Raw genomic sequence first — 13,704 nt, forward strand, 5'->3', positions numbered from 1 at the left:
TAATTATTTTATTATTTATTTACCTTTAGGAATAACACAAATTTAAAAAAAGAATAAAATGGACAACACAACTAGATAAAACAAAATCTAAATTTGTATCTATGTGAAACAAATAAAGAAAATAACTGTTGTGATTTGAAATATGAATAGCTTGATGAGTAATGACTACTCATTTAGTTACATTTTTTCTTAATGTTAAAATTTGTACTTATGGTATAGTTTTAAAGGATACAAATAATATTTATACATAGTTTTAAGCATGTAACACAAGCTGTATTAATTTATTGAATTAACCGAGAGTTAAATGGGTAAGCTTAATATTAATATTTTCTATTATAATAATTAAATGATACAATATATATAACGCAATTTTTGGCCACTTTAAATGTGTCAATGTGAAAGAGTTGAATGTGACTTTTCACCAGTCAACTTGTAAATAGTTTGTTTTTCATTTGGAAGACTGAATTGTGTTAAGAGTTTGTTTGTGATTTGTATATGTTTTGTCTTTGTCTTCAAAGATGGCCTATCAACTTATAATATATATATATATATTTTCTAAGTGAGGTCAGTCATTGAATCATTATATATATATATATATAAGTTTAGAAATAAATGAAATGAAGAGTATTCGTGTCCCTCTATCCTCACTATGAGTAAGAAACTTCTTTTGTAGGTGAACCGTTTTTTTGAAGAAGCATCATGGAACCACCACCAATGGGTCCACAGCCTGACCTAGCTTCATCTTTTTCAAACCTTAATTATATGACCTATTTTTTTGTTGTCTATTACTTGACATCACTTCACTAGTATATTTTTATGTGGAAAAAATGTGCCTTTGAATCACCAACTAATGTTTCAATAATCTTATATCAAATAGAATAACCCTAAATAAACAAGGCCTTATATTATATCAAATATTTGAATGTTAATTCATGAATTGAAATGAGTATCAAATATAATATCAGGAATGAAACATTTAAGAAAATGAATGAGTCCCCCACAATAATAGTTATTTCTTGAAGCTAATGGAAATTAGATCATTTAGTTTTGGTCTTGTTGTTTTTTTGGTGTTGGATGTTGAAAGCAGCACATATGTTTTTCCAGCTGCGAACGACAATTAGAGTAGGTATTACGACCCAGGAAGCATTTGCTCCAATGAAATATGCGTTGTAGTAAGATTGACTAGCCGCAAAGTGATCGCCTTCCAAGAATGAAGTGACGAAATAGACGGCAGTTCCATAGAGCTGCCCTAGGGATATGGATAGTTGAAGAACATTGCTGTAAGACTTGTTTGCACCAATAGCATACCTGTTGTTGTTGTTGTGGACGGCAGAGATGTTTTTATCTATATATCCTCCTTTACAGAAATGAATATTTCAAATAAAAACAACTTACACTGCAAGGAGGCAGGCTGGACCCTCCAGGACAGCGGTTATTCCTTCGATACTCACAATCCCAGCGTCCCTGGCGGCATATCTAGAATCCCCTTTGCTATATTCTTTCCCTGCACCGGCCAATTTGGTCAATCATTATTATTATTATCAAGTATAGTCGATTAAATGAGATTAGAGATTAGATCCACTTACAAACTTCAGCAAGGTAGAAGCCAGTCTTGTCCTTGTAAAATTCGGGGGAAAACACAAAGTAACCCTCAAGGATCATGTGAGTCAAACCAGTAAATGCCCACCAGCACATAAGCACCCTATCTGTTTTCCTTATTCTGCCAACTATTCCTAAACGCAGAGACAGAATCAATGTATTTCAGATTCAGAATACAAATAAAGAAGGAATTCCTACACCAGTTATCCCAATCAAGATATTATGTCTTTCAGATTTTGCTTCTATTGCTAAAACAAATAAACCCAATTAATGTTGAGATAATTTTACAAATGAAACAAGGTATTCCTACACCAGTTATCCCAATCAAGATATGCAATTTTGTACTAGTTTTACTCTATTATTAAGATCTTAGTAACTAGTATAGTTGACATTATTAATAGAGAAAGAAAGAAAGAACATCGTTGACTTTGAATTCATCCATGAACCTGAATTAGAGCAACAACATACATACATACAGACAGACAGACTAGGTTACATTAGGGCGGGCGAGAGAGGAAGTACCTGAGAAGAGCCAGACAAGTGAGACAACGAGGAGAGATACGACGCCATAGATGCCGACGATAGTCAACTGTGAAAGAGAAACGGGAATAAAACCAGGGAGATGAAGATCTTTTGGCGCATAAGGATGAGGATGAGACTCCATTTTTATCTCTCTCTCTCTCCCCTCAAATCTCTCTCCACCGACTGAGTCCTACAACACTACTAGGAAGAAAGAAATCCCCAACCCAATACAGACCGAACAGATCCAGATCCAACAATCAATCTCTTTTTTTCTTTTCTTTTTTCCTTTCTAGAAACGATAATGTTAGTAGTAAGTAGTTTGTTTTTTTTTTATTATTAGATTATTAATTTTAAATTTAAATATAATAAAAAAATGATTTTTTTATAAAATACTGGGTTGCTCCAAAATAATATTATATCATCATTATGGAATTATATTGAAAGGAATAGAATAGAAGAATTTGAAGAAGATCAGAGGAGGAGGAGGAGGGTTAATGGTGATTTCATCATCATCATCATCCCCTGGCCTTGTGCATATTTCTGATGACAGTGGTGACTTGTTCAATCTGATCCTCACTTGAACACGAAGAGAGAAGCACCTTGGCAGTCCCTCCATCTGGATAACAGCCTTCATCAATCATTTCCTCAAATATCTCCAAACATTTCTTGTACTGCTTCTTCTTTGAGTATGCTCCTATTCGACAAGTCCATGTTATCACATCCGGTTTCATGTTCTTCTCCCGAATCAACCCAAACTGCTCTTCCATTTTCTCAATGAAACCCGCCCTTCCATATGCGTTCATCAATATGTTATACGTGCTTATATCAGCAGCTACTGCATATTCATCTCTTCCTCCTCTGTTTTCCATTGCAGCCAACGCAGCTTCCATTTTATCGAAATGTCCTAACCGCCCATACAGATTTATCATAGTATTGATTGCGTATGTATCTGGCTTTATCCCCATCTTTTGCATTTCTCCAAGGATGTTCTCACATTTTCCAATATTCCCCAATCTCGAGTAGGCTGATAGAAGGAGCGTGTGGGATTTCATTGTTGCCTGTATCCCCAGCCGCTTCATCTCTTCAAATACACCTTGAGCATCTGTTTTTTCAAACTATAAAAATTAAAATAATGAATGATACACATTTTTGTTTCTTATTTACTTACTATAGTATGTATGTATTATACCTTCATGAAGACCAGCTCTTCCATATGCATCCATCATTATATTGTATGAAGCTTTGTCAGGTTCACAGTCCATATGTTTCATTAGATTGAAAATTTCTGCAGCCCCATTTGGGAAACCAGCACGGCTGCAGGCAGGCAGGCAGGTAGTACAACACCAAGACAAGGAATCGGAAATTATTATGTCATAGACTGAAGATTACAGATATTTATTAATAGGATTGATTGATGATTGAATTTGAGGTTTACCTGTATGCTTCCATTAGAGCGTTATAGGTATATACATCTGGCTCAAGCCCCAACTCCTGTAGCTCCTCAAATATCTCTTCCGCTTTCTCACACAGTCCATTCCTAGCGAATGCATTAATCAAAGCAGTGTATGTGCAAATATTAGGTTTACATTTCTGACTTGTCATTTCTTCAAACACCTTTAAGGACATTTCGGGTTTTCTTTCCTGCAAATGAGAGATGAACAGCAATGGTAAAAAACCAACCAAACATCTTCATATACATATATTTATCATTCCCACATCAATCAAGACTATTCACCTTTCCGTATAGACTGATCATCGATGTGTAAGTTTCAGAAGATGGTTGACAACCATTCCTCTTCATCCTTTGGAAGACCTCAATAGCTTTGTGAGAGTCTTGTCGTCTCTTCAACAATGATTTAATGTAAGCATTATAAACAACTGTACTTGGAGGGACTCCATTCTTTCGCATCTCTGAAAACACAGCTTCGGCCTTCTCTAACTGACCACAGATGCTGTAGGCAGTTAGGAGAAGTGCGTAAGTGTCTTCAGTAGGAACGCATGAAGCTTCAAGTAGACTAAAGTAGATTGCTTCTGCTTTTTCAGACAAACCCTTTTGCCCATAAGAATCTATTAGCAAATTGTAGCATAGAACATCAGGCTGAAATGGGCTCTTCTGCAATATCCATTCACAAACCTGCAAATATACATGCATACTCTTACGTTTGTTTGGTTGTTTGTTTGTAACAAGGTACCATATCAACCTAGTTAATTTCTTACCGTAATGATAGGATTCCATTGCTTGTTCAGACGAAGTTGGACGGAAACATTGAGGAGATCATCCCATGAATGATTAGTGGGAGGAAGAGTATCAAGAGCAGCCCATGCCTTTTCAGCATCCATTTCCTTTTGTAGATAGTTCAGTATCTGCTGTGCAACTGGACTTAGAACGGGAAAGATTCCATCAACAAAACCAGAACCGTATTTCCATCCTTGACCCCTCAAAGAACCACCTAGAAGAAAGACCACGGTTTCCAACATTGGATGATGGTAATTATTAACAACTAGAAAAAATATAGAAGCTCTCTTAGGTATTGTGTTTGTTTGTGTTACCCTTCTTTCTTGAAACCTTCTTGTGGTTAAATTTTCTGAAATTTCCGCTTTCATCAATGTAAATGCTGTCACGTTTGATATTGTCATTGGGTTTGTTCTTCGTCTTCAAATCTTTGGATTTCTGTGTGAAATCTATGCAACTTCTTGTTTCAAGAAGGCTGCTACAGTTGAGCCTGCATCTGATAGGAAGCAAAATATAGTCATCCTATTATTAATGGCAGACAGACAAACAGCAGCAAAAGGAACATTCCATTTTGAGAGATTACTACCTCAACGGAGAGAATGAATTTAGTGCAGCCATCAACAAAGGAGCAACTTAATTAATTATGTGCTATGGTTGTAGAGCTGACTCTGTGCCTTTACTGTAATGGCAATGATCAGATACGAACTTCTAACCGTACGCAGAAGCTCATAGATGACGAGGACCGTCAGATTCCTATCCCTTGAGAGATATTTTGAACCTTATCAAAATCTGAACGGTCCTCCTCTTCAGTCAATAATAAACAACACATATTCTGTCTGTTTGTTTGTTTATTTGTTTGTTTGGTAGAGAAAGAGTTAAGTTGGATCAATGGCGGCGGCGAGGTTTCTTCTGCAATTCCCCAACGCAGCCGCCGCAAGGAATCTATCTGTTTCTGCTTCGTCTAACCGTAAAACCTCTTCTCTCTCTCTGCCATGTTCACAGACAGAATCTGTCTGTATTATATGAAGGTGTTTTTTTTGTTGTTGTTGTTGTCCAGGTGCAAGCTCGAATTCATCCCCATCATCAGTGGGTGGTCCTTTGATAATAGAACTTCCACTGGAGAAAATCCGGAGGCCGCTGATGAGAACGAGAGCTAACGATCCCCTGAAAGTGAAGGATCTGATGGACAGCATCAGCGAGATCGGCCTTCAAGTTCCGGTAAATTTCTAAAACATTTTAGAACAATAAGGGACTTAAACCCTAAAATGGATCGGAGAAGGGGTTTTTGTTGCAGTGGATGAATTGAATTGAATTGATCTGAGGATGATGATACATTTTGAATGCAGATTGATGTGCTAGAGGTGGACGGCGCTTACTATGGTAAGATATGAATCATATACACAGTTAGTTGAATGAATGAATATTGTCTGATGATGATGATGAATCGATGATAGTGCAGGTTTTTCAGGTTGTCACAGATACGAAGCTCATGAGCGTTTAGGACTCCCAACAATACGATGCAAAGTGAGACGGGGGACCAAAGACACTCTCAGGTTACATTTCAAATAATGATAACAATTTGATTCTGCTATAATAAACACTCCAATTTCATCTGTTTTTTTCTTCTTCGGCTTTCAGACATCATCTTCGTTGAGCACATTTTATCGTAGTGTAGTCGCCAGAAGAAGTTTCTGACCTAAAAAATCGACTGGATTTTATATTGTATTTAGAATGGATATGCTGCCTGCCTGCCTGCTTAAGAATGATTCACATCATCTTCTTCTTCTTCTTCTTCTTCAGCCATTGAAGAAAGAAAGACATGAGTTCTGTTGTCATATATATGTTTATTTTATATTATTTATTCGTTAGAATTGATCTCTCTTTCTGTAAATAATAATAATAATAATAATAATAATAATAATGGTGTTGGCTAAGGAAAATATTCATTCATGAATGAATTATGATGATCAACCACATTCACATTCAATTAGGCTAAAGTTATCTCATAGTTTTAAGAAATTAAATATCATAATAATATATTTTATTTAAAAAAAATGTTGATTAAAACTATAAAATAAATAAATGGGTTAATATATATATATATATATATATTTTTTTTTTTATATAATTAATTTATACCTAACATTTCTCATATCATTCTTTTATCGGGGTACTTAAACAAATTTTTATTAAATTGATTAATTTAAAAAATAAAATAAATAAAATAAAAATATATATATATAAACCACAGTAATATTTTATTTTAAATTGCGCAAAAACTTAAGGAGATTCAAATCTGGTAGTTTAAGGATAACAAATGTATATATAAGTAGCCATAATTAATTAATTAATTAATTACAAACAAGTAATTAAGAAAGCGCTATTAGAATAGACGACCGACGGACGGGGCGGGCTTCCTCCTCTTCTCTCTGAGTTGTTTCAGTTAAAGAAATGCTGAGAAATCTCCGGTCCCGGAGGCGGTCCCGGTACGTGGTTCAAGCATGCTCATTCATCGCAGCTATTCTCCTCCTCCTCTCCGTCGCTCTACTCCACAGTCGTCTCGGATCTCATCGAGACTCTCAGAACAGGATCCAGTTGCATTCTAACGACGTCGTCTCAGATCCATTACTCGACGATGCGGATCTTGATGATGCTCGAACCCGCACCAACTCTGACGACCGGATTGACGAGCTCGACGACGTCCAGGACGATAATACAGATCATTCCAGGGTTCCCGACGAGGAGGAGATCCTCAGAGGAGTAGAATCAGAGGAAGAAGAAGCAGTCGATCAGTCTAAACTTTCTGGATACTACTTCGATCACATCTATGGCGTCATACGCCGTTCATTCGACCGAAGGTCGATTGATCAGTGGGAGGATTATCAGAGTTTTGATCCCACTGCAGGTTTTGAAGATCGGAGCAAAGTTGCCTTTGGTTCGGATGATTTGCCAGTCGACGAGAACGTCAGGAAGAAGATGGCTGATATTAAGGGGATCGAGGACGCTCTCTTGTTGAAGACGGGATCCGATGTTTCACCATTGAGAGAGGGATGGGGACCCTGGTTCGAGGCGAAGAGCGATTTCTTGAGGAAAGATAAGATGTTCAAGTCTAGTTTGGAGATATTGAATCCACTCAATAATCCTCTTCTGCAGGATCCCGATGGAGCTGGACTCACCACTCTCACCAGGGGGGACCGGATTGTGCAGAAACTTCTCTTGAACAACCTAAAAAAGGCTCCAACAAAAAAACCCTTGGGAATTGAAGGCCTTGGAATAAACGAGGAAGATGTTCAAAAGCTTGTTATTAATAAGAGTAGCAGTAGAAGTGAAATCAAAAGAGCCGAGAGAAGAACTCTAGACGTTGGAGGGGCTCAAATGAACAACAACAGTAAGGTAATTGAGGCAACTCAGAGCAAAATTGCACCAGTTTTTGCCAGAGGTTCGGATACATCTGCGAGTGATCAGGGCGGTTTGGCTGCCCAAAAGAATGTAGCCTCTAGGATTAAGAATAGTTCTTCATCAGTTGAAGTATATGCAGATGGTAAAAGATGGGGCTACTTTTCTGGACTGCACCCTCATTTGTCATTTTCAAACTTCATGGAGGCATTCTTCAGAAAGGGGAAGTGCTCTTTGAGAGTTTTTATGATCTGGAACTCAGCTCCATGGATGTTTAGTGTCCGCCATCAGCGGAGCCTGGAAAGTCTTCTCTTTCATCATCGTGATGCTTGTGTGGTAGTGTTTTCAGAGACAATTGAACTTAATTTCTTCCAAGGCTTTGTGGATGATGGGTAATTTCTCCTATATTCTTTTATTTTCTGCTCTAGTCCCGTCCTTTCGATATCATGGCAATAACCATTGTTGTTTTTAAACAAGAAAATAGGAACATTTGATTTCGTAAAGTTTATAATGCTATAGAACTAACATGATATTCTTGTTTATTTTTATTGCCTGCAGTTTCAAGGTTGCTGTCGTCATGCCAAATCTTGACGAACTGCTGAAGAATACACCCACTCATGTATTTGCCTCGGTTTGGTTTGAATGGAGAAAAACAAAATTTTATTCTACTCACTACAGTGAACTTGTCCGGCTTGCAGCTCTTTACAAGTATGTTGTTCAAATCCTTAGACTCCTATGCTCATTTTTCATGTCATCAGATTAACTATTTTGATACAAGATTCATAAGAAACAAAGTTCATGTTCATCTTCTTCCATGAGAGATTCTAATCATCAACATATAAAACAGTGTACATATACTATTTTGTTTATATCCAAACTATCAAAAAGTCATTTACACTTATTGTATCAATATTGTTATTACTCCAATTATTCATTCCTCTGTTGCATTGGAATTTTTTTGCTTTGTTTTTCAGATATGGTGGAGTCTATCTAGATTCTGATGTCATAGTACTACGACCGCTGTCTTCATTTGTTAACACTGTTGGATTGGAGGATGATGGAACTTCTCTGAATGGTGCTGTAATGTCATTTAGAAGGCACAGGTAATAGTTATATATAAAACATTACTGTTTTTGAGAAGTTGATCACTTTGTTTTATCTTATGTTTCTTTATGAATTAAATTTGATTTATTTTCTAAATTTGATAATTTGAAGAATGCTGAACAGTAGGACACAACATTTTCTTCTCGTAGCTTATAGTCTAACTTCTGATCAGGAACTTGTATAGCCTATGTACATGGTATAAATTGATACACTTTAGCTTCATAATAAAAACCGGTCCTATTGAATTTCCATAGCGCTCGGATCCTTTTGTTGAAAAAGGGATACTCATTTTCATTGCTCCCCGATGTCATGGATCCTAAGTAAACTGTTGAGAGTTAATTAATAAACCTGCATCACTTTTGTAATTTTCTTTGTTTTCCAAGAAAATTGTTATGAAAGCTTTTGTGAATCTTGAACAGTGAATGTGTCATCCTAAACTTGAAAGTTTATTATTACTACTACTACTATTGTTATTATCATTTGCATATAAACCATCTTGTCACACAATCTTTATTAGAGGGGAGGGCCTGATGAGAATGCTAGAACACTCAGTTTCCTTGAATTACAGCTGACATTTGCATCTGATATCTCCATTTTAACAGCCCCTTTATAAGGAAGTGTTTGATAGAGTTTTATTCGACGTATGATGAAACTCGTTTGAGATGGAACGGAGCCGACCTTTTGACAAGAGTGGCGGGGAATTTTTCTACAAAAGGGACACATATTGTTGACAATAAGGAGCTGAAGTTGCAACCAGCCTTGTCTTTCTTCCCAATTAGTCATGGAGATATCTCTAGGTGATTTTACTTGAACTACTAATTGGCTCTTCTTAACTTGTACTAGATCTCTTAGTGTCTGGTCTGTCTATATTTATTACTGACTTTCTTTTGTCATATTTTTTTATTTTAAAAAATACAGATTCTTTTTGAAAGCTGCAACAGAGGCTGAAAGGGCAGATGAAGATGAAGTTTTCAGAAATATATTGGAGAAGTCATTCACATTCCACTTTTGGAACAGTTTCACTTCTTCTTTAGTTCCTGATCCTGGTAGCTTGGCTGCAAGGCTTATTAATCACCCCTGCATCCGTTGTCTTGACGTGTTATAGTAGGTAGCTTCTTCTTCTTCTTCGAAGGAGCTCGCTCTCAATATATACATACATAGATGCATACTTTCAAGTCTGGTTGGAGAGGTGAAGACGACTAAGCGGTGTCTTCTCGATGTTGCAAGTGAAGGTTTTCTTAAGGAACGTAAATTTGATGATTTTTTGGCCAACTCGACGACGAGGATCGTCCTCCAATGACCATCCCCATATATAATTGTGGAGAGGTAGGGGATGATGATACACGCTGGGAATTATACTAGTTTTTGGTTTGTGCAAAAACTGAAAGACTCCTATAAAATCATAACAGGAAAAACTTTATTGGTTTTTTCTAGTTTGGTTATATTCATTCATACTTGATATGTAGCAAATTTTGATGTAAAAAGTTATTTAATTTAATTGCATATTACTATTTCGATTTTTTGTTGTGGAGACTCTGCTGTAGTTATTTAACTTAATAAAAAAATAAATTAATTGATAAATATAATTTCAGCCCTTGCTTGAAACAAATTATGAGCCGTAATATAAAAGATTGTTAATTTATTAGTTGAACGATTGAAATATAAATGAAAAGATTAATAATGGCCATTCTTGACAAAATCTCAATTGTTCATTCGTAGTGTGAGAAAATGGGAGAATATTTGACCCTTTCAACAGAGTCTTCCGTCTTACTCCCCCGAACTCGATTTGAAGCTTTCAGGAGTTTGTCTCGTTCTTCATCACTCTCCATCAGGAATAACACTCCGCTGGCGTCACGCAGATTGTCCTACATAGCTTCCGGTCAACGCCAGCTCAAGTTTCTTTCTCCATCAACACAGGTTGGGGCTTTATTTCAACCTAAATCACCTAATTTTGTTGTCGAGTCCACCGGCAAACAGGAGATTGAGGTCCAACCAGATATTGACGGTGGAGACGGCGGAAGCGGTGAAGGTGGAAAAGGAGGCGGCAACAGCGGAAGTGGAGGCAGCGGCGGTGACAACAGCGGCAACGAGAGTGAGGGAGGAGGAGGATCGGAAGGAAGCGATTCGTCTAAAAAGATGGCCATGTCGATGTCTCAGAAATTGACACTTGGTTACGCCGCCCTTGTAGGAGGTACTGCTTGCTTGCTTGCTTGATAGCTAGGGTGTAAATATTTTGGTTTACAATAGTTAACTAGCATTTCGAAGAATTTTTTATTCTGTAGATGAGTAGATCTTACTGTTTCATGAAGCAGTCTTCGTCAGCTAGTTGGCCTGTCTAAAACAAAGAAGACAAAATGCATAGAATGGAAGAGGTTTTGGAACTAGATGCATCTGATTAGCTTTAGTTTAACAAATACTACGGAGTTTTCCCAAAAAAACAAATAGTACGGAGTTGTGATGAAGTAATATGCTTAGATTGCTGACTTCGTGAGTTCAAGTGTGATAGAACTGGGTTATTTTCTAAGTTTCATCTGAATAATAGAGTTGCTTCTAGTCTGCAGATGTGTAGATAATCACTATTTTCCAAATTACAACGTAATCTTCCTACTCCAATTAATATACGCCGACATTGGGTTCAATTTCCTGAGAATCTTCCAGTTCTCAAGCCAGCAGATAATATTCTTCTTTTTTGCTAGAAACAAGCAGATAATGTTGAAGCTTGGATCTGAGGCTGTGATATTTATGTTACTATACTCTTAGTGACTTCCTTTCCCCTGATTATACTCATCTTCTTTGGATTTCCTTTCCTTCCGCAAAACAAAAATTTTGTTGTTTAAGCTTTGGACTTGTTGCTGATTGATACCATTCACAAGAAAACTGACTAATGAAAAACATTTTTTAGCAGCGGAACTCATTTAGCATGATGTGGGAGAAATTAATTGATATCCAAGCCCAGAGTGCCCTTTAGTCCCGATTCGCAAGTAGCAAGTGATATAGTTATTGTTTTTGCATTTATTCTCACATATGCTTTCATCATCATCTAAAGTTCACTTGTTCTTATGAATAATTACTGCCCACAAAATTTTCATTCCAAGCACTCACAGATATCAACTTGTATGTACAGTAAACTGATTCTCAATAAGAATCATCTAGTTCTACATTAGCTAGTTTACTTCTGATGTGTGTGTTATAATTCCTTTCTTTGCAATTTGATTTAAACTTCCTGGTTTGATATTTATGGTATAAAGACATTTTTCTTATTTGTATTTCTACAAATTTAATTTTGCATGTCTCACTGATTTGTTAGTTAAATTCAGGTATACAAACAATACTTTTAATGAATATTGTCTGTATCACTGATTTGTTAATTTTTTAAACGTGTAGAACTTTTTGCTTTGAAATGTTTATTCTTCATTTAATAGATCTTATCATCAAATAAGCCTTCTATAGATTATGCTACTTGAATAGTTGAGGATAAGTTCATAACATCACTTAACCCCATCCTTCATGTAATATTGTTTTTTATTTTCCAAATTCAGTTTCTTGTAGGATCCATTTAGTTAGTAAGAAATGCAAAAAAAGGGAAAGAAAAATAAATACTAATGGTTTTAATTTTATCATTTGATTATCTTAAGAAGACGTCTCGAAATGGATAAACAACATCTTCTAATTGGATAGAACAATTTTCCCAAGTAAATAGTAGCGTGTTTATTTTCCAGGAAATAGTAACATATATTCACTAGAAAATTATTTGATGTAGAATCCTATCTTTTGGGGTAGACTTCTTGCTAACTGAACTCTGTAAATTCCACTTCAAATTACTCATTTTGCTAACCTTTTAGCTTACATTTCCTTGACCAAATTGAGCTTTACATGTGGAATATATTTTATGATGGAAGTTTTCATTTTTGCTATATTTCTAACAATGTTGTATGAATGAATTTTCGCAGTGGGTGGTCTTATGGGATATTTGAAAAGCGGCAGCAATAAGTCACTTGTTGCAGGTGGAACGGCAGCATTGATTCTTTTCTATGTCTTTAGTGAACTTCCCAAAAGGCCAACCTTTGCGTCAGCAATTGGACTTGGTTAGTAATTAATTTACCCTTTTAATTTATTAGTCCAAGTCCTCATTTTTTTATGGAGTTAAAAAGAAGAGCAAATTCTTACACCCTGAAGGAGAAAGACCAAATATTATACTTGCTACCATTTTCAGCTTTATACAACTCTCCAGTACTCATATACATGATTATCACATTTCATAAGAACCATATTTTTCCTACTGTTTTATCTCCTGCCTAACTATGCATTAGAGATATTGCAAGCACCTCATGAAAATAAATACACGTTAAATAACCCTTTTAACTGAGAGACGTCTATTACTTATATTTTTCTGCTCCTTTTCTAAATTTCCGTTAAGAGACCAATATGGATTTTCAAAATGGTGGAGACACCATGAACATTTTATAACATAATAAAATGCATACGTTCTGATTATGTCTTTTCTTTGATTTCTTCCAATTTAGGTATCTCCGCAGCACTTTTGGGAACTATGGGTTCTCGCTTTAAGAAGTCGGGGAAGGTTTTTCCAGCTGGTGTTGTAAGCATTGTCTCCTTTATCATGACTGGTGGTTACATCCATGGAATTATGCGGGGTATGCATTGAGGATTTGAAAGCCATGCAAATAAGGAAAAGGAGAAAGTTGATGATCTTATGTTGTTCCCTTTTTGCTTTTTGTTTCACTAGTTGTCTTTAATGTTACTTTCAAATAAGAGAACTGGATTTTGTTATGCTTTTGTTGTGGATTTTGAGACAACCTTTTTTATAAGAGTTTGTTAGAAAGACTTATGAA

At 36.1% G+C, this 13,704-nt stretch overlaps 5 protein-coding genes across 6 annotated transcripts; 3 read left to right on the plus strand and 2 right to left on the minus strand.

Moving 5' to 3' along the window:
* Positions 1–885: 885 nt before the first annotated feature.
* Positions 886–2,313, minus strand: LOC124911186 (probable 3-beta-hydroxysteroid-Delta(8),Delta(7)-isomerase). The gene is made up of 4 exons (XM_047451636.1): positions 2,122–2,313; positions 1,587–1,733; positions 1,396–1,504; positions 886–1,308 (listed from the first exon to the last, which is right to left on the minus strand). The coding sequence occupies exons 1-4, from the start codon at positions 2,261–2,263 to the stop codon at positions 1,038–1,040; spliced, it is 669 nt and encodes a 222-aa protein (XP_047307592.1). The 5' UTR covers positions 2,264–2,313; the 3' UTR covers positions 886–1,037.
* A 69-nt stretch (positions 2,314–2,382) lies between these two features.
* Positions 2,383–4,909, minus strand: LOC124911185 (pentatricopeptide repeat-containing protein At2g35130). 2 transcript variants are annotated; one of them, XM_047451634.1, is made up of 6 exons: positions 4,672–4,909; positions 4,339–4,600; positions 3,857–4,255; positions 3,557–3,762; positions 3,311–3,435; positions 2,383–3,223 (listed from the first exon to the last, which is right to left on the minus strand). In XM_047451634.1, exons 2-6 carry the CDS (start codon positions 4,597–4,599, stop codon positions 2,637–2,639), a joined length of 1,578 nt encoding a protein of 525 aa, XP_047307590.1. In that variant the 5' UTR covers position 4,600; positions 4,672–4,909; the 3' UTR covers positions 2,383–2,636. The 2 variants fall into 2 exon arrangements, with proteins under 2 accessions (XP_047307590.1, XP_047307591.1); XM_047451635.1 differs by having other exon boundaries at positions 4,339–4,571; positions 4,672–4,907.
* Positions 4,910–5,038: 129 nt separating this feature from the next.
* LOC124911579 (sulfiredoxin, chloroplastic/mitochondrial) lies at positions 5,039–6,229 on the plus strand. Its single transcript, XM_047452082.1, is given in 6 exon segments — positions 5,039–5,068; positions 5,222–5,348; positions 5,412–5,572; positions 5,701–5,734; positions 5,814–5,907; positions 5,993–6,229. Coding segments are annotated over 6 exon segments (462 nt in total). The 3' UTR covers positions 6,009–6,229.
* Positions 6,230–6,757: 528 nt separating this feature from the next.
* Positions 6,758–10,377, plus strand: LOC124912070 (uncharacterized protein At4g19900). The gene is made up of 5 exons (XM_047452626.1): positions 6,758–8,142; positions 8,309–8,458; positions 8,725–8,853; positions 9,457–9,651; positions 9,773–10,377. The coding sequence occupies exons 1-5, from the start codon at positions 6,806–6,808 to the stop codon at positions 9,957–9,959; spliced, it is 1,998 nt and encodes a 665-aa protein (XP_047308582.1). The 5' UTR covers positions 6,758–6,805; the 3' UTR covers positions 9,960–10,377.
* A 164-nt stretch (positions 10,378–10,541) lies between these two features.
* On the plus strand, positions 10,542–13,698 carry LOC124911383 (protein FATTY ACID EXPORT 2, chloroplastic). The gene is made up of 3 exons (XM_047451860.1): positions 10,542–11,045; positions 12,805–12,939; positions 13,378–13,698. Exons 1-3 carry the CDS (start codon positions 10,583–10,585, stop codon positions 13,515–13,517), a joined length of 738 nt encoding a protein of 245 aa, XP_047307816.1. The 5' UTR covers positions 10,542–10,582; the 3' UTR covers positions 13,518–13,698.
* The last annotated feature ends 6 nt before the right edge of the window (positions 13,699–13,704 follow it).

This window comes from Impatiens glandulifera, chromosome 8, assembly GCF_907164915.1.
Source record: "Impatiens glandulifera chromosome 8, dImpGla2.1, whole genome shotgun sequence".
In the NCBI taxonomy this organism is placed as follows: Eukaryota; Viridiplantae; Streptophyta; class Magnoliopsida; order Ericales; family Balsaminaceae; genus Impatiens; species Impatiens glandulifera.